This window comes from Gorilla gorilla, chromosome 6 (assembly GCF_029281585.2).
Source record: "Gorilla gorilla gorilla isolate KB3781 chromosome 6, NHGRI_mGorGor1-v2.1_pri, whole genome shotgun sequence".
Lineage (NCBI taxonomy): Eukaryota > Metazoa > Chordata > Mammalia > Primates > Hominidae > Gorilla > Gorilla gorilla.
Genome location: NC_073230.2, coordinates 150,782,956 through 150,807,653, shown reverse-complemented (window position 1 = coordinate 150,807,653; position 24,698 = coordinate 150,782,956). Strand labels below are relative to the sequence as shown.

The 24,698-nt window shown below is 41.0% G+C and overlaps 1 protein-coding gene across 2 annotated transcripts in view; it reads left to right on the top strand.

The window, feature by feature from the left end:
* Window positions 1-24,698, top strand: part of DENND11 (DENN domain containing 11) — a 49,200-nt gene that overhangs the window by 7,931 nt on the left and 16,571 nt on the right. For both annotated transcript variants that reach the window (XM_055346429.2, XM_019031213.4), the window contains exons 2-4: window positions 7,721-7,820; window positions 8,743-8,901; window positions 20,464-20,617. In XM_055346429.2, the coding sequence (XP_055202404.1) occupies window positions 7,721-7,820; window positions 8,743-8,901; window positions 20,464-20,617 (413 nt within the window). The remainder of the gene's footprint in view (window positions 1-7,720; window positions 7,821-8,742; window positions 8,902-20,463; window positions 20,618-24,698) is intronic.

The following is a 24,698-nucleotide window of genomic DNA, read 5'->3' as shown; positions in this document are numbered from 1 at the left end:
TTGAGATGGGCGGATCATTTGAGCCCTGGAGTTAGAGGTTATAGTGAGCTATGATTGGGCCACTGCACTCCAGCCTGGGCAACCCTGTCTCTTAATAAAATAAAATAAAATACTTCAGTATAAATCTCCTAAGAATAAGGCTATTTTTCTACATCACCATAGTATCATTGCCACTCTTAGGGCAGTTAATTTAGGTTAATTCATCAATTAGGGTTTTTTAAATAATGTATTTTATTTTTTAGAGCAATTTTAGTTTTACAGAAAAATTGAGCAGAAAGTACAGAGTTCCCATATACTACCTCCCCCTCACTCATACACATATAATTTCCCTCTATTAACATCTTTCATTAGTGTGGTATATTTGTTATAATTGATGAACTAATATTGATACATTATTGTTTATTTAAATCCATAGTTTGCATTAAGGTTCACTGTTGTACAGTTCAATGGGTTTTGAAAAATGCACGATGTTATGTATCCACCATAACAGTATCATACAGAATAGTTTTACTGCCCTAAAGATCCTATGCTTGACCTATTCATCCCTCCCTTCCTATTGATCTTTTTATTGTCTCTATAATTTTGCCTTTCCCAGAATGTCACATAGTTGGAATCATACAGTGTGTAGCCTTTTCAGGCTGGCTTCTGTTATTTAGCTACATGCATTTAAAGTTCCTCCATGTCTCTTCATGGCTTGATAGCTCATTTTTCTGTATTGCTATAGAGTATTTTCTTGTATGGATATCTCACGTTTTATTTATCCATTCACCTATGAAGGACATCGTGGTTGTTTTCCAGTTTTGGGCCATTGTGAATAAAGCTGCTGCAAACATCTGTGTGCAGGTTTTGTGTGGATGTAAGTTTTCAGCTCATTTGGATAAATACAAAGGTGCATCGTTGCTGGGTCATTTGATAATAACATGTTAGTTTTGTAAAAAACTGCCAAACTGTCTTTCAAAGTGGTTGTGCCATTTTATATTCCCACCAGCAATGAATTCCTGCTGTCCCACATCCTCATCAGCATTTGGTGTTTTGAATGTTAGCCATTCTGATATGTGTGTCATGATATCTCATTGTTATTTTAATTTGCAATTGCATAATGAGCATATGAAAAAATAGTCAACATCATGTCATTTGCCATCTGTGTATCTTCCTTGATCAGTTGTCTGTTCAGATCTTTTACCCTTTTAAAAAGTTGGATTGTTTTCTTATTGTTGAGTTTTATGAATTCTTTGTATATTTTAGATAACAGTCCTTTATCAGATATGTGTTTTGCAAATATCTTCTCTCAGTCTGTGGCTTGTCTTTTCATTCCCTTAATAGCGTCTCTCATAGATCCCAAGTTTTAAATTTTAATGAAGTCCAATGTATCCATTTTTCCTTCATGAATTGTGCTGTTAGTGTTATATCTAGAAACTCATTGCTAAACCCAAAGTCACCCAGATTTTTCTCCTGTGTTACCTTCTAGAAATTTTATAATTCTGCATTTTACATTTTGGTTTACATATTTTAAAAAATTATTATTATTTTAGAGACAGGGTCTCACTCTTTTGCCTGGGTTGGGATGCAGTGGAGTGAGCATAGCTCCTTGTAGCTTTGAACTCCTGGGCTCAAGTGATCCTCCCACCCCAGCCTCCCAAGTAGCTAGCACGACAGGCACACACCACCATGCCTGGCTAATTTTTTTTTTTTAATTTTTTGTAGAGACAGGGTCTAACTATGTTACCTAGGCTAGCTACTTTCCATATTGAATAAATTTTTGTGAAAGGGGTAAAGTAGGTGTCTAGTTTCATTTCTTTGCATGTAGATGTCTACTTGTTTCAGCACCATTTATTGTAAAGACTATCTTTTCTCCATTGTGTTGCCTTTGTTCCTTTGGCAAAGATTATGTGATTAATTTGTGTCGATCTGTTTCAAGGCTCTCTATTCTGTTCCATTAATCTATTTGTCTGATATTTCACCAATACCTACTCTCTTGATTAATTTTATATAAGTCTCGAAGTTGGGTGCATTGTTCGTCTTCCAGTTTTATTGTTCTTCAGTATTATGTTGGCTATTTGGGGTCTCTTGCCTTTCCATGTAAGCTTTGGAATTAACTTGTCGATATCCGCAAAATAATTTGCTGGGATTTTGATTGGGATTGCATTGAGTCTATAGCATAAGTGAATGTGAAATTCCCTGTGCTCAAATTGCTCTCAAGTACATCTGTTGCATTGACACAAATCCAGTAAGTGATAAAAGTAGAACTGACTATATACAGATATGGATATGCCTTTTTTTCCTGAACCATTTGAAAGTAAGTCACAGATATGATAATATGTCACTCCTAAACGTTTGAGTATAAACCTTCTAAGGATAAGAACATTTTCCTATATAACTACAGTATTATTACTATTGCTAAGGTAATTAACACTAATTCATCAGTTTTTTTAAACACATGCATGCCCTTAATAAATCTGTTTTTTAAAAAATATCCATTCTGTCCTGTGCAAGGCATGATACTATATAGAAATGTGAAGACAAGGAAAATTCTCACCTTGTAAAAGTTAACAGACTCCTGCAGAGACAGACGTCAAAGACATGATTATGATATGTAGAGATAAGGGCCATAGTAGCTCTACCTACTTTCCTTTCATTCAAGGAGTTGTCAGCAGGAATGTGCTTGCCATGGGATAAGGATACTTCTCCCCAGAGTGGTGTTCTGGAGCCTGTGCCCTGTTCTTTGATTTGCCAGCCTCCAATGGACCTTTCTTCCCAACCCAGATGGGCTTATGTCTACCTAGGAGTGAAGGATGTAACTAACAGTATGTCATTCGCTCCCTCTGTTCCTTTCCGTTTCTGTGCAATTAGATTTGGTAGGCACAGAGGAGCAAGGAAGAGGGTTTGAGAACCAGGCTAAGGAATGGGGACTTTATCTTCTAGGTCAGCTGTACTAAGTAGGACATAGGCTGGACATGAATACTAGAAGCCCAAATCAACAGTGGCATAATCAAGATAGGAGTCTATTTCTTTTTCATGTAACAATCAGGTGATAGCAGCCTGGGGCTAGAATACTGGCCCAAATCTCCAGGGTCATCCAGGGACCTAGACCCACATTGACCGATGGCTCCAGCATCCCCTCTGTGATACGATGCTACATCCACATTCCAGGTAGCAGGGTGGAGAAAGGGGCAATGTGCTCCTTGCCTTTCAGGCACCTTCTGGAAGTGATGCACCTCATTTCTGTCCACATGACACTGACCAGAATTCACTCATGAAGGTACTGAGAAACATAGCCTTCATTTGGAAGGCCATGCACCAAGCTAAAAATAGCAGGTTCTGATTCATATAAGAAGGGAAGAGTGGATATGGAATGACAGTTTGCACACCTGATATACCTGTATTTCTTTTTTTTTAAAAAATGCCTTCTATAAAATTAGTCTCTTAAGATACTCCTTTTAAAAAGATTTAAGATACTCCTTTAAAAAAGATAATTTGGGGAACATTAAGCACTGTATTGATCTCATGGAGATTCACGATGCAGAGTGGCATATTAAAGGCTCTGAGAAGTACTGCAATAAAGGAATGTGTCTAGCTTTGTTTAAGCTAAGATAATTTGGCCAAAAACACACACATTTCACAAAATTTTGTTTTCTTTTTTGCAGAAGCCCTATTAACATAAGCTTGGGAAATACTACTTTGGGAATCATTGAAAGTGTCTTAGTTTGCAGTGACGCAAACATTTTTAAAGCAATTCTATTCCTAGGGATGTAGTCAGTAGAAATGTGCATATTGTGTTGGTCAAAGTTCAATCAGAGAAACAGAAAAACTAGGAGATACATAAAGGAATTTGTTGCAGGGATTTGGTTTTATGCAACTGTGGGAGCTGTTAGACAATCTATATAAGGCTGTTCTTTGTATCTGATGTTGGAGTTTGAAGTCTACTGGGCAGACAGTTATGAAGGAAGAGAGTAAACTTCTGAAGAAGAGGAGGAGGAGGAGGAAAAGGAAGAGTAAGAAGCTGAAACTCATGAAGATAGGTGGGAACGTGGATCAGGCTATTAATGTATCCAGCTTTGGTGATATGGGTGTCCTAAGGAGAAGCCGATGCCCTTTATTATGGAACTAAACATACACCTGGCTTAGGAGTCAGAGAAACTGAAGGAAGATCAAGGGATGGTGGCTGCAGCATCATCAGGGCTGGCTGCTGCCCCTCACCACTGTAGTAAGCCTGCAGAGAAGCAACTATGCAGTGGGCCTTCTGCACTGACCTTACAGATGCAAACATAACGTGGCTACCGATTCACTTCCAAATCTCAGCTGGAAACATACAAAGAAGGGAATTCTGAGAAGGATAGTTCAGTCCAACCAGGTCAATGCATTACAATGCCACTTTACGCTATTTCAGCAGATGGCAAATACAGGATTGTTTACAGCAGTGCCCGTTGCTGTAACTTCAAATTGGAAGTAACCTAAATGTGCATCACCAGTTAAGCAGGTAAACTGCTACATGCATATGATAGAAGTAATAGATGAACAAACTGTTGCTACACACATCAGCATGGATGACATAAAAGACATAAAAGAATGCAAAGTATAATTACATTTTGTAGAAGCTCAGAAGAGGCTAAGCTAATTCATGAGAGAGGGTTAATGACTTGGAGCTGCTATGAGGGAGGTTTCTGATGTACAAATAATGTTCTTTCAGCTTCTTGATCTGGGTGCTACTTACACAAATATGTTTACTTCGGGAAAATCCATTGAGTTGTACTTTGTGCACTTTTCTTTTTTTTAAAAGTTTAAGTTCCAGGATACATGTGCAGGATGTGCAGGTTTGTTACATAGGTAAACATGTGCCATGGTGGTTTGCTGCACCTCTCAACCCATCACCTAGGTATTAAGCCCTGCATGTGTTAGCTATTTATTCTGATGCTTTTTCTTCTTCTTCCCTGCTGACAGGACCTGGTGTGTGTTGTTCCCTTCCCTGTGTCCATGTGTTCTCATTGTTCAGCTCCCACTTATGAGTGAGAACATGCTGTGTTTGGGTTTCTGTTCCCATGTTAGTTTGCTGAGGATAATGGCTTCCAGCTCCATCCATGTCCCTGCAAAGGACATGATCTCATTCCTTTTTATGGCTGCATAGTATTCTACGGTGTATATGTACCACATTTTCTTTATCCGGTCTACCATTGATAGGCATTTGGGTTGATTCCATGTCTTTGCTATTGTGAATAGTGCTGCAATAAACATCTTTGCACTTTTCTATACTTATGCTATATTTCAATATAACATTTGGGTAAATAAAGTTTTAAGACACTGAGTAGTCATGGGCAGGCTGGGTTGGAGGAAAGAAGCTAAATTTGAGCTAGCTGAACCCCGTAATGTGTGGCGTGTGGGTAAACAAGGCAGTAAGTATTAGAAGAAGCAGGTTGGTTGAGTATGAGGAGGACAGAGCCTATCGAGGGTCATTGTAGCTCTGTCCCAGACTGTCCCTTTCCTCTGCTGACCATATACTGCCACTGTTAAGCGTTAGGAGCGTGTATACAGAGGCCCAAGCAGGGGCTCTTATCGCTGGCATGCATCAGCAGAATCACCCTGTGGCAGGGCAGGGAAGATGGTGATTCTATAGACCTAGGGTAGCCCCTGGCGCCTTTTAAAGCTCCCTAGCTGTCCTGATGCATTCCACAGGAAAAAAACGACTGGACTGTGAAGGTAATAGACATGGATGGTAGGGGAAAATATAGGAAAGCGTGGGGGAACTTGGTGCTTAAAAAACTCATCTTATCCCCAAGGTCACCCCTCTTTCTTTCTGAGTGCTTTTTCTTATCTTTGACCCTGACAAACATAACATTGTTCGAGGCTTTCTGCTTTATGAACTCTTAATTCCTTTTTCATGCTTTTCACTTTAGTGAATTGACTAAATGATCAGAATCATGATTCCTCTTTTGAAAATAAACTATTTGAAAGTGACTTGGGCTGTTGAGTGTGAGATTCGACAATGCTCTATGATATCTACCATGTCCTGAGACTAGATTGTGTATTCCCTAATGCCCTGAACAATTATCTGAAAGCATTGTTTGGCTGGGATTATTGATGGTTTGTCTAATGCCTAGCAAATTAGGATTTGGAGTGTTAATAAGAAGTTTGTTCTGAAATGAAATCTCACAAATAGCTTAGTGTTTTGCTTTAAACCCTTTTGAATATGCATGAAAACAACAGGGAGTATTCTATAGTGTTCTCTCAAGACTCCAGATAACACTGCTATTGTATAGTTCCCTGATTCCCGCAGCCCGAGGCGTGCTTGTACTTTCAAAATCCTACTTTGGCCTGGAGCGGTGGCTCACACCTGTAATCCCAACACTGGGAGGCTGAGGCAGGTGGATCACCTGAGGTCAGGAGTTGGAGACCAGCCTGGGCAACTTGGTGAAACCCCATCTCTACTAAAAATACAAAAAAAAAAAAAATAGCTGGGCATGGCCGGGTGCGGTGGCTCACGCCTGTAATCCCAGCACTTTGGGAGGCCGAGGTGGGCGGATCACGAGGTCAGGAGATCGAGACCATCCTGGCTAACACGGTGAAACCCCGTCTCCACTAAAAATACAAAAAATTAGCCGGGTGTGGTGGTGGGCGCCTGTAGTCCCAGCTACTTGGGAGGCTGAGGCAGGAGAATGGCATGAACCTGGGAGGCAGAGATCGCGCCACTGCACTCCAGCCTGGGTGACAAGAGCGAGACTCCATCTAAAAAAAAAAAAAAAAAAAAAAAAAAAAATTAGCTGAGTGTGCTGGTATGCGCCTGTAATCCCAGCTACGTGGGAGGCTGAGGCAGGAGAATCGCCTTGAACCTGGGAGGTGGAGCTTGCAGTGGCCCAAGATTGTGCCACTGCACTCCAGCCTGGGCGACAAAGTGAGACTCAGTCTCAAGAAAAAAAAAAAAAAAAAATCGCACCTTATCCTCTGTCATAACATTGATCTCACTGCACTGTAACTGCTGATCTCCTCTAGCTCTCCTCATTTCTCTCTGGAATCTAATCTCACTGAGGTCAGGGACTTTGTATCTCCAGCATCTAGCTCAGGAGAAACTGAATAATCATTGATGAGTGAATGAGTCCCAAAATTCTGGAAGTGAATATCATTGTCCCTTGAAGAAGGACCTCACTTAGAGAGGAGAGAGAGAGGGAGGGAAACAGAGTTACATTGGTCAGAGAGGTAGGAAAAGCACTAAAATAGTATTCTGTCATGGAAATCCGGGAAAAAGAGGAGAAATGTTTGAGGAATTAGCAAATGCTACCTAGAGGTAAATGAGAATGAGAGTGTAAAAAATGTTTTGGGATTTCCCCAGTCATTAGTGGCTATAGATAGAATCAAGATCTCAAGGCATTAAGGAGAGAACACAAGATAAGGAAATGAGGGCGGAAGGTTAAAAAAACATTCAGAGAAGTGAGGCCGAAAAAGGCAGATTTGGAAGTGGTTGAGCAGAATGACAGAATCAAAGGCAGCATCCTCATGAGGGAGGAGAACAGTGTTTGAGGGCAGAGATGGGAGGTTCCTTTAGTGTCCATCTCCACGTCCTCCGGCGTCACCCCTGCTGGTGATGGAGGGGCTGAGCTCTGAGCATCTCGCTGGTCTGTGTCAGGCTGAGTCAGCAGTCGGTTTTTTGAAAAGCCATGTGCTAAGCCCTGTACTAACCCATTTTCTTTGAATGATGTTGTTTCTTTTAACTTGCATCTTCCTTTTCCTACAGGAAACATGGTAGAATGGTGCTTACCTCAAGATATTGACCTTGAAGGTGTTGAGTTCAAGTCTATGGCCAGTGGGTCCCATAAAATCCAATCTGATTTCATGTAAGTACTTCTGAACTGGAGTCATCTTCGTACCATTCCCCCCACCTCCACACTTTCCCCAAAGCAGAAGGGCCCTTATTAGGAGGTCTTCATGTGCTGTGTGTAAATGCCTTGAAAATACATGGATAGTTTTGTGTTTACATCATTTTTCTAGTGAGATGTCTAGCTTTCATCAGATTGTCAATGGGCTTCATGACCTGCAAATCTTAAGAATCCCTGCCTGTAGAGGTTCTCTCACTTTCTCAGAAATTACATGGACCTCACTTGAGGTTTGGTTTTAATGAAAGTGCACAGTTTCAGCCCCGTGTGAGTTAACTGAGGACATCTATGTGTTCAACCTTGAAATTCCAGCTTTAAGTAAGGCCATTTTTTAGTCCTGTGTAGTGGGTCATTCAGAGAGTTTTGTGAGAAGGAACAATGGAAAGAGCTTAAGGGTAATGAAGTGGCTTTAATCTCCTCATGGGGCTTAATTCATGACTGATACAAGTGTGAGAAAGAGGAGGAAATAAAATGGCAGCTCAGTGAAAAATATCAGAGCCTCAGGAAGTAAGGGAAGAATCACCGTGGTTTATGCTACGAAAGAGAGTCCTAGTTCCAGAGGAGCCTGAAGAGGAATGTTGGTTCTGCTTCTCCCATCCAAGTCATTAGTTGTGGTGCAGGAGAGAAGAGATGTGTCCATGATTGTGGGCAGCTGAGCGGCAGGCTTGCCACGTACTAAGCCCAGCTCCAGCCGAGTGACCCTTGGCAAGTTATGTAATCTCTTCAAGCTCATCAGTGAGGTCACGTGGCTTGGCCCATTTGTTTTCTTGAGGCTGAGCTTTGTCATTGACAGCCCCGAACACAGTTCATTTGTTTTGTTTAGGATTGCTTCTCAAAATTCCTCTCTGATCTTGAGCCACACTACGTATTTGGTCTCTTCTAGCTATTTCCGAAAGGGGCCCTTCTTCGGCCTGGCCTGCTTTGCCAACATGCCCGTGGAGAGCGAGCTGGAACGTGGCGCGCGGATGAAGTCTGTGGGCATCCTCTCTCCCTCCTACACACTGCTTTACCGCTACATGCACTTCTTGGAGAACCAGGTTCGGTACGTGGCTTCCGTACATGTGCAGGGAGGCAGCAGGATCCACCAGCTGGTGCATATGGCACGAGCCCTCGGAGACAGCACTTGCGTGCCAGAGCAGCAGATGTCTTTCCAAGAACATCCATGGCGATGTTTCACGCCTCAGGTGGTGTCCTTTCGTTTCAGCCAACGTCCTGCATGATGAGTCTTCACTCTATAATGAAAGCTGGGGTATATTCTGCCTTCAGTTTGGATTTAATACTACCATCACTTTTTAAAATTAAGTCATTTTTTGACAGGTACATGATCTTTGTTTATGCAAAGCCGCAATAGTTACCTCCTTGCCCCAAGTAGGCAAAGAAATCCTAAACTTTTTTAAAGCCTACTCCTTTTATTATTGGGATTCTTACTATGATTGGGATAATAGAAAGAGAACTTAAAAAAAAAAAATATATATATATATATATATATATTGGTAGAGACAGGCTCTTACTATATTGCCCAGGCTGGTCCTGAACTCCTACAGTCAAGTGATCCTCCTGCCTCAGGCTGCCAAAGAGCTGAGATTACAGGCATGAGCCAAGGTACCTGGCATAGGAAGAGAATTTTTAACAGAAGCAGCAAAACGATTAGTTACTTTACATTTTTTTCATCATGCAAGTAACCTAATTACATTTCAGATTTTAGGGGAAAATTTATCCCTAATCCCTGAAGCACTGATAAAATGTTACCACTTCTTTTCTGTGCATGTGTGTACGTTTAAAATATATATTTGGCATCATACAATATATATCCTCTTTTATAGTCTATACTTTTAAAATTTATCACTATGTAAACATTTTTATGCAACATAATTGTGATCTTCAGCTTTGAAAGCATGAACTTGTTTGTGGAAAATACATGTTTATTATTTAAAAATTTATATGAAAGTACAAAGGATTTTTAAAAATCCTCTCATATATTAACACTCACAGATATCCATTGACAATATTCCATGAATGCGATTCTAGAATACAAATATCTTTACAAAAATAGGATTAATATTTTATGGATTTAATTTTCTCAAATAGGCTGTGTTAATGGAATATATTAAACATAATTTTACTTGTAACTTCAAGTAAATATTTTTTCACAGTAAGATATACTATTCCTTGAAATATTCCTCCAAAATTAAGAAAAACAATTATGAAAAACGTGACAATATGGTGTCAGTACTGAGAAACAATGTATAAACATTAAAATTGATCAGGAATGGTGGCTCACGCCTGTAATCCCAGCACTTTAAGGAGGCCAAGGAGGATCAATTCAGGAGGATCAGTTGAAGCCAGGAATTCAAGACCAGCCTAGGCAACAAAGCAAGATTCCAACTGTACAAAAGCAAAAAAATTAGCCAGGCATGGTGGTGTGCACCTGTAGTCCTAGCTACTTAGGAGGCTGAGGTGAGAAGATGGCTTGAGCCCAGAAGTTCAATGCTGCAGTGAGCTATGATTGCACCACTGCATGCCAGCCTGAGTGATAGAGCAAGATCCTGTTTAAAAAATAAAAAAAAAATCTTGAATGGTTGAATTTTACCATCAAGCACTTTTCTTTCTTTGAAAGGATCTTGCATGATTAATACTATTGGCCTGTTCCCTTTATCCTCAGCTGGTTGTACAATTCTTGAATGCTTTCTTCTTCCCCTCAGGATGCTATAGATATTGTTCTACTGTTATCTGAAATTAGTCGTTTTGGAGAAGTTTCTCCATCCAGATACCTATAGAGTCTGTCTTTGTCTGTGCTGTTTCTGAACTTGCCAAATGTTTTGTTTTGTTTTGTTTTGTTTTTGTTGTTTTTGTTTTTTGAGATGGAGTCTCACTCTGCCGCCCAGGCTGGAAGGCAGTGGTGTGATCTTGGCTCACTGCAACCTCTACCTCCTGGGTTCAAGCAATTCTCCTGCCTCAGCCTCCTGAGTAGCTGGGATTACAGGGGCCTGCCACCATAGCCGGCTAATTTATTATTTTTTTTTTTTTTAGTAGAGACGGGGTTTCACCATGTTGGTCAGGCTAGTCTCGAACTCCTGACCTCGTGATCTGCCCGCCTCGGCCTCCCAGAGTTCTGGGATTATAGGCATGAGCCACTGCGCCCAGCCTGAACTTGCCAAATGTTTATTAGTTCATATCAGTATGTTCTGGGATAGTTTGTCCCCTTTGCTCAATAGATAGGTCTTTTATTTTTAATTTTAGGAACTTTTTCTTCTTTAATAAAATATTTAACTTTTGCATTGTTTTTTTCTTCTCCAGGAATACCCATTATGCATATGTTTTCCCCCCATTGTCTTCCCTGTTTGTCATTTTGATGATTATTTTAATAGCTCTTCAATGCTGGAGCTGTCCTATACATTTACTCGGTTATTCTCTGTGGCTGAACATGCAGCATGTTTTTATTTACTGTTTATTTTTTTAGCTGCTCCTCTACCTTTTGGAGCTGTGGAAAATGCATTTGCACATATGTCTTTTTCTGTACTCAAAATATTTCCTCAGTTTTTTTTTTTTTTTTTGGTCTCAGAAGTAATATTATGAAGTTCTAAAAAAGACCATTTTATTGGGATTTTGACACTTTTAAAACAGTATTATTCCTTTTTTTTTTTTTTTTTTTTTTTTTTGAGACGGAGTCTCGCTCTGTCGCCCAGGCTGGAGTGCAGTGGCGCGATCTCGGCTCACTGCAAGCTCCGCCTCCTGGGTTCACGCCATTCTCCTGCCTCAGCCTCCCGAGTAGCTGGGACTACAGGCGCCCGCCACCACGCCCGGCTGATTTTTAGTATTTTTAGTAGAGACGGGGTTTCACCGTGTTAGCCAGGATGGTCTCGATCTCCTGACCTCGTGATCCACCCGCCTCGGCCTCCCAAAGTGCTGGGATTACAGGCGTGAGCCACCGCGCCCGGCCAATATTATTCCTTTTAAAAAGCTAATTCTCCAGGTAGGCAATACAGTTTCATGGTTCAAAATCCAAAAATTTTAAGGTGGTATTATATTGGATAGGGTCCTGGCTAAAAGGCAAGAACAGAGGCCCAAAATTACTATGGCCTGATTACGATAAAAGATTATTGCTCATGTCATAGCGTAGAGGTAGGCAGGGGGTCAAGTTGGGTAGCCTGCTCTGTTCCATACAATTGTTCAGGGACCCACATTCATCTCTTGTTATTCCACCATATCCTAAGAATGGTTTTGTATTGTAAGGTACTCTTTCCCAAATGTTAAAAGCTGCTCACTACTATTATGTTTGCATTTCAGCCCATAGGGAAGAAGGAAAGACTAGAATTTACATATCTCACTTCTTATATTCCATTGTCAAGTCCTCAATCACAGAGACACACCCCACAGCAAAGTAGACTGGGAGGCATCACTACTAGGTGGGTGACCCTGTGACCAGTTAGAACTCTGGGGCATTGGTTACAAACAGGAAGAAGGGAAGACTTGACTTTGAGAAAAAGTTAGCAGCTTCTGCTTCAGTTTGCCACTCTGGCCACTCAGGTATCCATGTATACTCTTGTTCCCCCTTGTAGAGGCCATTCCTCCCACCCCAAAGGAGACATCACGGAGTCTCATTCAGTTCATGCTTCCAGTCTAAAATCTAGGATTTCTCTGTAGTGCGCAGTAGTCCTTTACGTTAGGCCAGGGCATGGTTCTTCTTACCTTGAAAACTTATAAAAGAATAGACAAGTCCCTCTACTCCCTACCTCCCAAATGCAATGTAGGAGGTAAAGTAGGAACCACAATACAAGCTTCTGTTTGGAAAAGGGAAGAATGAGAAATACGGATGGTCACTAGTTTATAACAACAGTGAAATTCTGCTGAGCAGGAATTGCAGAGTCAGTATGCTCTTGGCTCAACTTTGGTTCTGTTGTGTAGAATCCCTTGTCCATTGTCCTCCATGGCACTTGGCTTTGTCTTCTAGAAGATTCTTTCTTCATTTTCCTCCATAACCACATCTCCAGTGGGCGTTGGAGAACATGCCTTTCTTGAGGCTGTACAGCTTTAGAACACCTTTCCTGCTGGTATAGATTTGGAGGTCTAGTCGTTTCTTAAGGGGTCAAGAAGTCACAGGCTTTTATAAGCCAAGCATGTGACAATACATGTCTCTCAAAAACTAAATTGACTTCTGGTTTGTTTGCTTCCAGTCAGTTCCAGGTAAAATATCCATGGCCAAAGATCTTCTTTGGGTCATTGTTTTTAATTAGCAGACTAGATTATAGTTACTGGCCTCTCTTTTTGGCCCATCCCTTTCTCCCTCATTTTCATAATAACTTCCTTGAGGTGATTCCCTAAATCTGATCTTTGTAAATAAGCTGACTCCCTTATCTGCCCAAGAATACTAAACTGGAGACTTTCATAGATGCCCTGAGAGAGACTCCTGTCTCCTGCTTTTGGTGTACAGTAGCATGGGCTTCTCCAGCCCTGTGGGGTCCCAAATTGTTGGAATCTCAATGGATTTATATTGCCAAATTTAGAACACATGACCCTTAGTAGGCTGTATTTTATTCCGTTTTTCCTTGCAAACCAGCCAGTTCTTGTTTGTTTTTATCTTATAGTAGCTCATTAAAAGCATACAAGGGGCAGTCAACACACACCAGCATTCTGTTTCCAACTGCTTCCCATAAAGCTACAAATTCAGATGACACAGGGTCTCCCAAGTTATTGAAGTTTTAGCAGATGTTTTGCTACAAGTGTAACAAGGGTTGCCAGCTTTCTAGTCGGCAATATCTATTTTCTCACCACCGTCCCCTTCCAGCAACAAAGCCAGTGTCTCTATATGGTTTTTGATACTGTAGTAACTCATTTCCAGGTATCGTTTTTGGCTTTTAGAGTATAGGCTAAGTTGCTGTAATAAAGAAGAGACCCCCAATACAGTGACACAGTAAGATAGAATTACAGCTTTTCCAGCATGGCAGTCGTAGTAGTTCATTGTGGGTAGGTGGTTCTGTTCCACTGGTCATTCTTGGACCTGAGTCATTCAGTCTTACATTATGTCATTTTCTAGAGTGTTGTCCTCATCCACATGGTAGAAGCTGTCTCCCCATTACATTGTCATTTTCTAGCATGTAGGAAGAGGGAAAGACCTTGGCTCCATGGAATGTGAGCAGAGGTGGTGTGTTCAACTTCTGGGATCTGGAACTTGAGGGATCTGGAAGTTGAACACACCACCTCTGCTCACATTCCGTTGACCAGTTCTTGGTTACTAGGCACACATAGTAGCAAGGGAATCTGGGAAATGTGGCCTTTAGCTGGGCATCCATGTGTCCATCTAAAATTTGGAAAGTTCTGTTACTAAAGGAAGAAGAGTGTGGCAGACTACCTACCACTCACATAAAGTGAAAAATCTTCACCCAGTTCCCGTATCCATCCAAATAATCTCAGTAATCACAATTCATTTCTCATGTATCATCCCAAAGTGTGTGTGTGTGTGTGTGTTCATATATACAAATACAAATGTATATTCTTACCGTCTCCCTTTTCTTGCAAAAGATAGCATGTTATTTTTGTTGTTTTGCACCTAGCCTTTTTCATTCAACAGTATGAAAGATCTCATATCAGTACGTTGAGAGTTTCTTCCTTGTTTTCAGCTGTGTCATATGCCTTCTATAGAATTATAGCATTTATCAAGTTCATTATTAATAGACATTTGGTTGTTTCCAGTCCATCTCCTGCTACAAATGATGCTGCATTGAATATCATGCATTTCACACGTGAGGGGTATATCTGTATATTAAATTTTCAGAAATGAAATTGATGGCTCAAAGGATATATGTATGTAATTTTAATAGATTCTGTCAAATTGCTTCCCATAGAGGTTGTGCCATTTGCATGCCCAGTAGTAATGCAAGAGAATGCCTGTTTCACCTCAACGTTGCCAACACAAAATGAAAGTTTGAACATTCTAACCTGATGGATAAAAGAACAGTACATCAGTATAGTTTTAATTTGTATTTTTCCTATAAGTGAGGTTAAGCACCTTTATGTATGTTTGAGTCATTTGTATTTCTTTTTCTGTGAACCATTTCTAGCCTTTGCTACATTTTGTTGTTTACCTTTTCTTAATTTCTTTTACTTTTTTTTTTTTAAAAAAAAAAAAGAGTTTCGCTCTTGTGTCCCAGGCTGGAGTGCAATGGTGTGATCTCAGCTCATTGCAACCTCCGCCTCCCAGGTTCAAGCGATTCTCCTGCCTCAGCCTCCAGAGTAGCTGGGATTACAGGCATGTGTCACCACGCCTGGCTAATTCTGTATTTTTAGTAGAGGTGGGGTTTCTCCATGTTGGTCAGAGTGGTCTCTAACTCCCGACCTTGGGTGATCTACCCGCCTCAGCCTCCCAAAGTGCTGGGATTACAGGCATGAGCCACCACACCCAGCCTTTTCTTATTAATTTCTAGGAGTTTGTACAATAGGGAAATTTTTTCTTTGTTGTATAAATTGAAAATATTTTACCACTTTGTCATTTGTCTTTTAACATTGCCTTCTTGTCATGTAGGTGTTTTTCTTTGAATTCATTCATCTTTTTATGGCTTCTAGATTTTGAGTCATAGCTAGAAAGGTTTTGCAGCTTGGTGATTAAAGAGGGCTATAGGTAACATAAGAAGAGACTTGTATGACAGAGTATGAGGAAAAGAAAGAAGCACAGTTAGATAAGCTTAGGTTTAGCTTAGGATAATACTTGAATACAGCAGCAACTTTTACATAAATTCACTAGTCTTCATTTCTGCAACACTTAATCTGTGTTTTATATTTCTTCTGACTTCTGATGTTCCAAACCTATTTACTTGTATTTCATCTACAATTTTTGCCCTCAGAATCTCTCTAAAGAGTCTTTTTAACGATTATTTCTTAATCAGAAGATATTGGAGAACTATTTCATAATTTAAAAAATTAAATTAGAGGCAAGAGGGACTGTTATTGAATAAAGGGACCTACGACTCATAACCACATTTTACCTTGCTCAGATCTCAATTCAAACAAACCAACTGTAAAATAGCATTTGGGGGACAGTGGCTGTACTTTGAATGTGGACTAGATATTTATATTAAGGCATTATTATTGTTAAATGAGATAATGGCATGGTGATTATGTGTTACGTTATTTAAACAGACTTTATCAGTTAGAGATGCCTTACAAAGCACTTATCAATGAAATGTTATGAGGTGGGATTTTCTTTAAGACATTCTAGGAAAAAAGTGGTGATGGTAGGGTATAGGGTGTAGATATAACCATATGGATCAAATATTATTGAAGCTAGATGATAAATACGTGGGGTTCATTCTCTTCTTTCTACATTTTGTGTATATGTTTGAAAATGTTCATAGTGAAAAGTTTAAAATGACTAAGTATAAAATTAAGATATAGTTATTATAGGAAACTTTAAAAAATAGAGAAAAGCTCAAAGAAAAAAATGATCTCACCAGCCAGACATATCTACTGTTAACATTTCATTTTATACCATTCTAGTCTTTTCCCATGTGCAAATATATATTATACATACACGTTTTATTTTATTTTATTTTTTTTAAAAAGGATTATTGGCCGGGGGCGGTGGCTCACGCCTGTAATCCTAGCACTTTGGGAGGCCGAGGCAGGCAGATTGCCTGAGCTCAGGAGTTCGAGACCAGCCTGAGCAACAACGGTGAAACCCCGTCTCTACTAAAATACAAAAACTTAGCTGGGCGTGGCAGCGTGCGCCTGTAGTCCCAGCTACTCAGGAGGCTGAGGCAGGAGAATCGCTTGAACCCAGAGGTGGAGGTTGCGGTGAGCTGAGATTGCACCACTGCACTCCAGCCTGGGCAACAGAGCGAGACTCCATCTCCAAAAGAAAAAAAAAAAAAGATTATTGAGGTCATTCAGTATGTAAATTTTGTAACTTGGTATATTAACCTTTCCGGTGTATCATGAATTATGTCCTCAACATTATTGTGGTTTCACAGCATTTCAGTATATAGATACATCACAATTTATTTAACTGTTTCACTGTTATTGGGCTTTTAGGGTGTTCCTTGTTTTTTCACCCCTGTGAACATCAGCATCCTTGTGAGTAAATGACTGTTCACGTCTAGAAATAGTTCTTTAGGCCTCACTCCGAGAAGGAGAATCATTAGATCAGAGGATGTGTACAATGTACAATTTAATACAAGCTGTAAGTTACCCTTCAGAAGGTGGCGTCACAGTATCCCTGCACCCGCAGTAAGTGGGAGTGCTTAGTTTTCTGCATTTGCAAAGCCAGGAGCTAGAAGACGATTTGTTCAGACAGATATATATATACATATATATATATACACACACACACACACACATAAATATAGATAAATATATATACACATATGTAAATACACACACACACACATATATATATATATATATATTTTTTTTTTTTGAGACAGAGTCTCGCTCTGTCACCCAGGCTGGATGCAATGGCGTGATCTCTCTCGGTTCACTGCAACCTCCGCCTCCTGGGTTCAAGCAATTCTCGTGCCTCAGCCTCCCGAGTAGCTGGGATATTTATTAGAGACAGGTTTCACCGTGTTGGCCAGGCTGGTCTCGAACTTCTGGCCCCAAGCGATCCGCCCACCTCAGCCTCCCAAAGTGCTGGGATTACAGGCGTGAGCCACCACACCCGGCCTGTTCAGACCAATAATTAACACACCAGAGTGATGAAGTGTAATTGTCGCACAAAGGCATCTCTGATTCTGATCGTGTATGAATTATTGCCAGTGTGGTAGGGACAGGCAGGGTCAGTTGCACTGGGCATCTGCATGGCCACACATGGCTGTGTTTTATCAGTGAAGGAGCTGTGGGCTTAAGGAGAATCCCAGTGTCTCTGGCCCAGCAGCTTATGGCTTCAGATTAATAATAGATATTGAGCCGGTTATTCTCTAGTTCTTACAGTGTCACGGCTCTTGGACAGTTTCCATAGGTGGTTTGGCATGCATTTCAGTGTGGTGGTTTCTCAATTTCTGCATTCTTGTAGGTAAGTTCACCAGGAAGGGCTGCTTTGACATCATCTTTGAAGACTAACTTATCATCCAGCCCTCTGAGCCTTGTGTCAGTACTTTTTGGTTTTTCTTGATATTGTGGTTTGACAATCTTGTTTGTTGCAAAATCTGTAGTGTGTTTAAATTTTGAGTCTTTCATAACAGCAGTTGCTTAACATTCATCCAGGAACTGCCAATTTATATTTGTGTCTATGTTCAGATTCCATATTATTGCCTTGTTCTGTCCCATCAGTCAGTAATATCTGAGGCAATCAAAGGACAGAATCCTCATATTAGTTCTTTGTCTAAAGGACTCTAACTTTTGTACTGAACTTTTCTTTAGAATCGTGGTTCAAGTATACAGTTTAATGTAGTCAAACAGAAAAGACAACTGAGCAGCAAATCAGCAAACAATAAACCTAGAAAATGAAAAAATATTTCCCTTGACACAGCCCCCTTTAACACAGAAAATATAGTATTAAAATATAATAAAATGATTCTCAGTATTCTTTTTAGGGAAATTTGATACTAATGAAACACCTTTGAATGAAAAAATATAAATTACCCTTGACACAGCCCCCTATAACACAGAAAATGTAGTATTAAAATATAATAAAATGATTCTCAGTGTTCTTTTTAGGGAAATTCCATCCTAATAAAAACACCTTTGAACATAATTGCCTTTGTATGATTTTCTGTGAATCAGACTTTCGTCAGTTTGACAAATTTCCCTAGAAAGTATCTGAAATCTGCCATCTTCTCAGAATAGTCAGACACAGCTTAGACCATGGGTTTCCTGTCTAGCTCATGAACATTTGTAAAAGTGAGCTGAGTGACTACAAGCAACCTCCTCCCAACTAGTTATTTGTTATAGGAGGACTATATTTGTTATAGTAGGACTACCTCTTTGTCAAAACTTAAAATGTATAGGAGCCCTGAAATTGGAGCTATCATCCATCTTACATTAGTAATCATTATATGAATATAGTGATGACTTTTTTCTTTTTAAAATATAAATTTGTCTGAAGGTCTCTTGTCATCACTTTGACAAGAGCTGTAAATCACTCTGGAGTGGAGATGGTTGGAGAATAGAAGGCTATAGTTGGTTGATGAAAATCTTGACTCTGAACAGTTTGTGTCATAGTTTGGGGTAAGCCACCGTGGCAGTTTGCAGAGGCGGTGTGGCAGCGGGGAGTGCCTATTTTTAATCACTGCTGTTCCAGGGCCAACCATAATTAGGGATGTTTCCCTTGCTCAGTGAAGCTATATTTTGCTTTTTGTTCATTGATTGATGGAAATTGTAGGACACTGAGAAAATAAAGATGGGCTAAGAGGGTTTTTGGCGCTTTTTATTCCTCCCTCAATTAGGGCTTTTCCGGGGCTGCATAACAAAGTGCCAAAAACTGGGTGGCTTGAAACAGCAGAAACATACTGTCTTACAGTTCTAGAGGCTGGAAGCCCAAAGTCAAGGTCTCAGCAGTGTGAGTTCCTTCTGGGGCTATGCAGGAGAATCCGTTCCAGGACTCTCCCTGAGCTGCTGGTGGATGCTGGCAATCTTTGGGGTTCCTTGGCTTGTAGATGCATCATCCCAGTCTCTGTCTTCACGTTCACCCGCTGTTTGCTGTATGTGTGTGTCTATGTGTCCAAAAGTCCCCTTTCTATAAGGATAGCATTCACACTGGACCAGGGCCCACTCCAGTAACTTCATTTTAACTTGATTACCTATGTAAAGATGCTATCGAAAAAGGTCCCATTCTGAGTGAGGTGCTGGGGCCCCATCTTTTTTGTGGGGACAAAATTCAACCTATAACACCCCCATTAAATATAGTGACAAACAGTCCTCACAGTGCTCCTGTGCTCCACTGGGGGGCAGGATTCTCCACTGTTGAAATGGCCCAGGGCGTCGGTGCTGCCTTCTGGGTTCTGGGGTCTGGGGTTGGCCAGCAGGGCCAGCCACAGCCAGGCTCTGCGACCCGAGCCGGTGGGGCGGGCAGAGAAGATATTCTGATGCTTTTTATTTCTTTATTATTATACTTGATGCAGAAATTATGAGCCCTGATGACATCCAGTAATAATTGTTTTCCCTTATTTGAGACATTGGGGGTAAGCTCCGTATTCTTCCATAACAACAAAGCAAGCAGGCAAGCATGAGTTCTCTAAACAAAGAGCGGCTTTAAGCAGGGAATTTTAGGCTTCCAAGCTGGCCCTTCTCACAGGAAGCAGCCATTCTCTGGGAAGTGGCACCCAGTCTCCGGCGTACCTTGCTCAAGAACAATAGACATTAGTCATAGTCTGTTAATTCTGTCTGTTTCCCATGAGAAAAAGAATGTGTTCCATGGTGTTGTCAGGGAGTTTCAGGCCCATGTTTGAACTTTTCCTAAGGATCTTCTGTAACATCAAAGGAGGTGACCTAAGCAACCTCCAAATGGGGATCTTTGGAGTATGTCAGGGCTTTTGCCCCTGAGTGTTACAGCCCTTGAGGTGGGCGGGGGGTAGGAGTGGTAGCAGAGCTGTGACCAGGGCTGTTCTCACTGTGTATGTGTGTGTGTGTGTGTGTGTGTGCATGCATGCGTATGTGTGTATGTGTTTTTCTGCAGGCACCAGCTGGAAATGCCAGGACATTACTCTCATCTGGCTGCCTTCTATGAGGACAAAAAGGGGGTGCTCCATGCTGGTCCCGGCAGAGGCAGCAGCCTGCCCCCTGTCTACTGGCTGCCTTCCATCCACCGATACATGTACCCTGAGATGAAGGTGAGGTTAGCCCTGCTTTTCTTACACGATACTGGATCTGTATCTGGGAATAGTAGCTGTTGATTAATTTTTAATGAATAAAAAATTTATGTCTTTGGATCATACAAAATGTCTACTTTTGATAGAACAGAGTTGCAACATAAGCATTTGGTTTGTTTAAAACATAAGGCAAGTTATCTTAAACAATATGCTTCCTAGACACTTCTGTAATCATAGTATAAAGGCGTGTGTGATAGGCCAGTTGTGAAAAGATAGATTTAATTCTGTTGATTGCTTCTGATATTTTAACACTAGACATTTGAACTAAAGATGAAGAGTCTGATGAAGAAGTATGACATTTCTTAGTTAAGACACTTCTGATGTTACTTCGTTCTGTATTTGTTCCTGAAGTACTTTGGCTTTGGTACTAGAATATGCCTATTTACAGTTAGAAAAACACCCAGCAAAGCGTTAGGTGTTGGAAGGGTGTAAATATGACTAAGAACATGAATCTCTTTCTCTTCCCTCTCTGTCCCCTGTGGTTGGTCACAGGATATTTCCATGGAAACCTAGGGCTCCCCTGGTAGAGAAATTATGTCAAGAGTCCAAGGGAGAACTCTGGGAAGATGCCTTGGGAGAGGACGCGGTCCCTGAGTATTTGGCTAGGTGGAAAGTGAGGAATGCTGATTCCAGAACCAGGAAAGGTGTGAGCAGCAGTGAGAACCATGGTCTGTCACTTTCTCAGCACCTTCTGGGAGTTACGCATTGTGCCAGCTATTTATCTGTACCTGTTGCAGCATTCTCTAAAATAAAAGTAAATGTTTTTTGTTTTTTTTTTTTAAATCCTTGTTTTCCAGCGAAAGCAACCGAGGCTTATAAAGGGCTAGTGACTTGCTTTAGGTCTTATAGCTAATAGGAGTTAGAGCTAAGATTTAAACAGAGGTCTAGTGCCACAGCCAGTGCATGTTTCCTGCCCCACTTCATTGTCTTTGCAGAGATGTGGACACGGAAAAATGCAAGACAAGTTCATGAGACATGAGCAAACTAGTTTGGCTGGGATTAAATGTTTGTCAGCTGGCATGAGGGAAGTGATGGGAGAAATAGGCTGAAATTAGATTGTAGAGAGCTTTAAATAGTAGACCCTGGAACTTGAATCCTAATAAGTACCAATTAGGGACTTACCCGGTAAAGAGACCATGTAGGTATTTCAAACTAATTTAATACAGGAAATCAGTAATATAGGAGTTGGAAGGCTGAAGGAGTAAAAAAAAGGAATAGGTAACCCATATTTAGTAATTACAGATAATAGCCTGACTAACACCCTATATTAGTGATTTATTGCTGTGGAACAAATCCCCAAATTAATGGTTTAAAACAGTACATATTTATTATTTCACAGCTTCTGTAAGTCAGGAATCCCAGCATGGCTTAACCAGATTCTCTGTGTCACAATCTCTCATGAGATGGTATCAGCCAGGGTTAGGGGCTCATCTGAAGGTTTGACTGGGGAGGTATCCACCTCTAAGATCAGGTGGGTGTTGGCAGGATCGAATTTCTTGAGGGCTGCTTTGAACTGAAGGCCTCAGTACCTTGCTGGCTGTTAGTTGGGGGCTCCCCTCAGTTCTTAGCCATGTGGGTCTCTCCACTATGTGAGCTTGCTTTATCTAAGCCAGTAAGAGAGTGTACTAGCAGGATGGAAGTCAGAACCCTTTGTAACCTAACCATGGAAGTGACAGCCCTGCAATGTCACCATATTTTCTTAGAAGCAAATTACTCAAGAGCAAGAGGGGATTGCATAAGGCTGTAAATACTAAGAGGTGGGGATCACTGGGGACTATCTTAGAGGCTGCCTGCCACCCTTCCTTAGGGCTAGGGTAACAAAGCAAGAGAAGCAGAATGATCAAAGCCATGGGAGCCTGCAGGAGGGGTCCCTGCACAGCCCGTGCTCAGATCGCTGAGGGAGGCACTGTGCATCTGTGCTGGGACCTCTCAGGAGGTGTGGCTCCACGTGTGCTGTGCACGCTAAGGAAAGCCGGAGGCTGGAGTCATAGGTAACTTCTGCTCCTGGAGAAATACCAGCTGGAGCAAGAAACGGAAGAGATTTCCTTCTGCCTTTCAATCTACAGTCCATGCTCTCCATTGAAGAACTCTAACAGGAAGCCAATTGGCGTATGAGTTTAGGAATTGTCATTTGCAGGTTTCCCAACCCCGTGGCATAGGCTGAGAGACAATCATTAAGAAATCATTAGAGGGCCATTAGAGGTACTCTGGGCTTGCACTGACCTGAGTCCTGTCCTTTCTGTCTGCTCATAACTTAGACCCATTTTTTCCTTCAGAGTCCAATTTCTGTTGGAATTGTCTCCAAATCCACAGGGAGGTGACCAGCATCTGACCTAAATGTACTCGTATTCTTCCCCATAAGAGTCCAGGGATGAGGGACTAAAAGAGAAAAAAGAAAATGGCCCATGCTTTTGAGGACAGCTCATTAACATAACTGTTAGACCCTAGGAGATGCAGGGAAGAGGGTACTGTTATGGTTGCAGATACAAATAACAGTGGAGTGTCTTCTTTTTACAAAACAGTATGTCAGCACATCAAAATAAAAAACACGGCCAGGCATGGTGGCTCACGCCTGTAATCCCAACACTTTGGGAGGCCAAGGCGGGCAGATCACTTGAGGTCGAGAGTTTGAGACCAGCCTGGCCAACATGGTGAAACCCCATCTCTACTAAAAATACAAAAATTAGCTAGGCTTGGTGGTGGGTGCCTGTAATCCCACATACTTGGGAGGCTGAGGCAGGAGAACTGCTTGAACCCGGGAGGCAGAAGTTGCAGTGAGCCAACATCGCACCACTGCACTCCAACCTGGGCAACAGAGTGAGACTTCTCTAAATAAATAAATAAATAAATAAATAAAACATGTGGCTTTTGTTTCAGCAACCTTACTCCTCAGGATCTATCCATCAGAATGACATATGTGTAACAATATTTAATTCAACATTGTTCACAGTGGTAGAAAACTAGAAAGCCATAGTGAGTAGTGAATTAGAGCATAAGAAGGTGACATAGAAGGACCACCAGATCTCATTTGTGTGAGAATAGCAACGTGCAGAAAACTCATCATTCCTTGGTATCTGCAGGGCCTTGGTTCTAGGCACCCTCCCTCAGATACCCAAATCTGCAGATGCTCAAGTCCCCATATAGTAGGGTGTAGTATGTGCGTATAACCTATGCACATCCTCCCATATACAGATACTCCTCAACTTACTGTGGGGTTACACCCCCATAAGCCTTGTAAGTTGAAAACATTGTAAGTCAAAAGTGCATTTAATGCTGGCAACTCAGCCAACAGTCCCTGACTTACGACGGGTCCACTTCATGTATGATTTTTCGACCTTATGATGGTGCGGAAGCAATTCGCATTCAGTAGAAGCCATAATCCCATCAAAGTCTTAAGGAGCTTCTTGACTTAACGTGGGGCTACATCCTAATAAACCCGCCATACAGTTGAAAACTTGGTGAGTTGAATCATGGTAAATCAGGGACCTTCTGTGCTTTAAATCATTTCTAGGTTACTTATAATACCTCATACAATGGAAATGCTACGCACATAGTTGTTATACTATGTTCGTTTTTACATGTATTAAATTTTCTTATTGTTATTCTTTATTTTTCCAAATATTTTTGATCTGCATGCAGTTGGTTGAATCTGAGAATATGGTATTAGGGGATACAGAGGGCCAGCCGACTGTACATGTGATATGATTACACTGTTGTTAAACAATCACAGTGTCTGTCTAGATAGAGATACACACACACCCAGACATAAACATGGAAAGTATTGATGGGTGTATATGAGCTCATTAAGTTATGTATTCCCTGGATGAGGTGAAGTATGGGATGCGGTAGGGCAAGGCTTACATGTACAAAAAAGGCAGGGACCAGGAAAAGAAATGACAGCACTTAAAAATAGCATGTATGATATAATAATACTTGTCATGGATGGAAAATAATGTAATATATCTGTCAGTTTTTATTGAAATATAACATTTTATAGGAATAAGTTCAAAAATAGTATATATGATACAATACTTGTCATGTA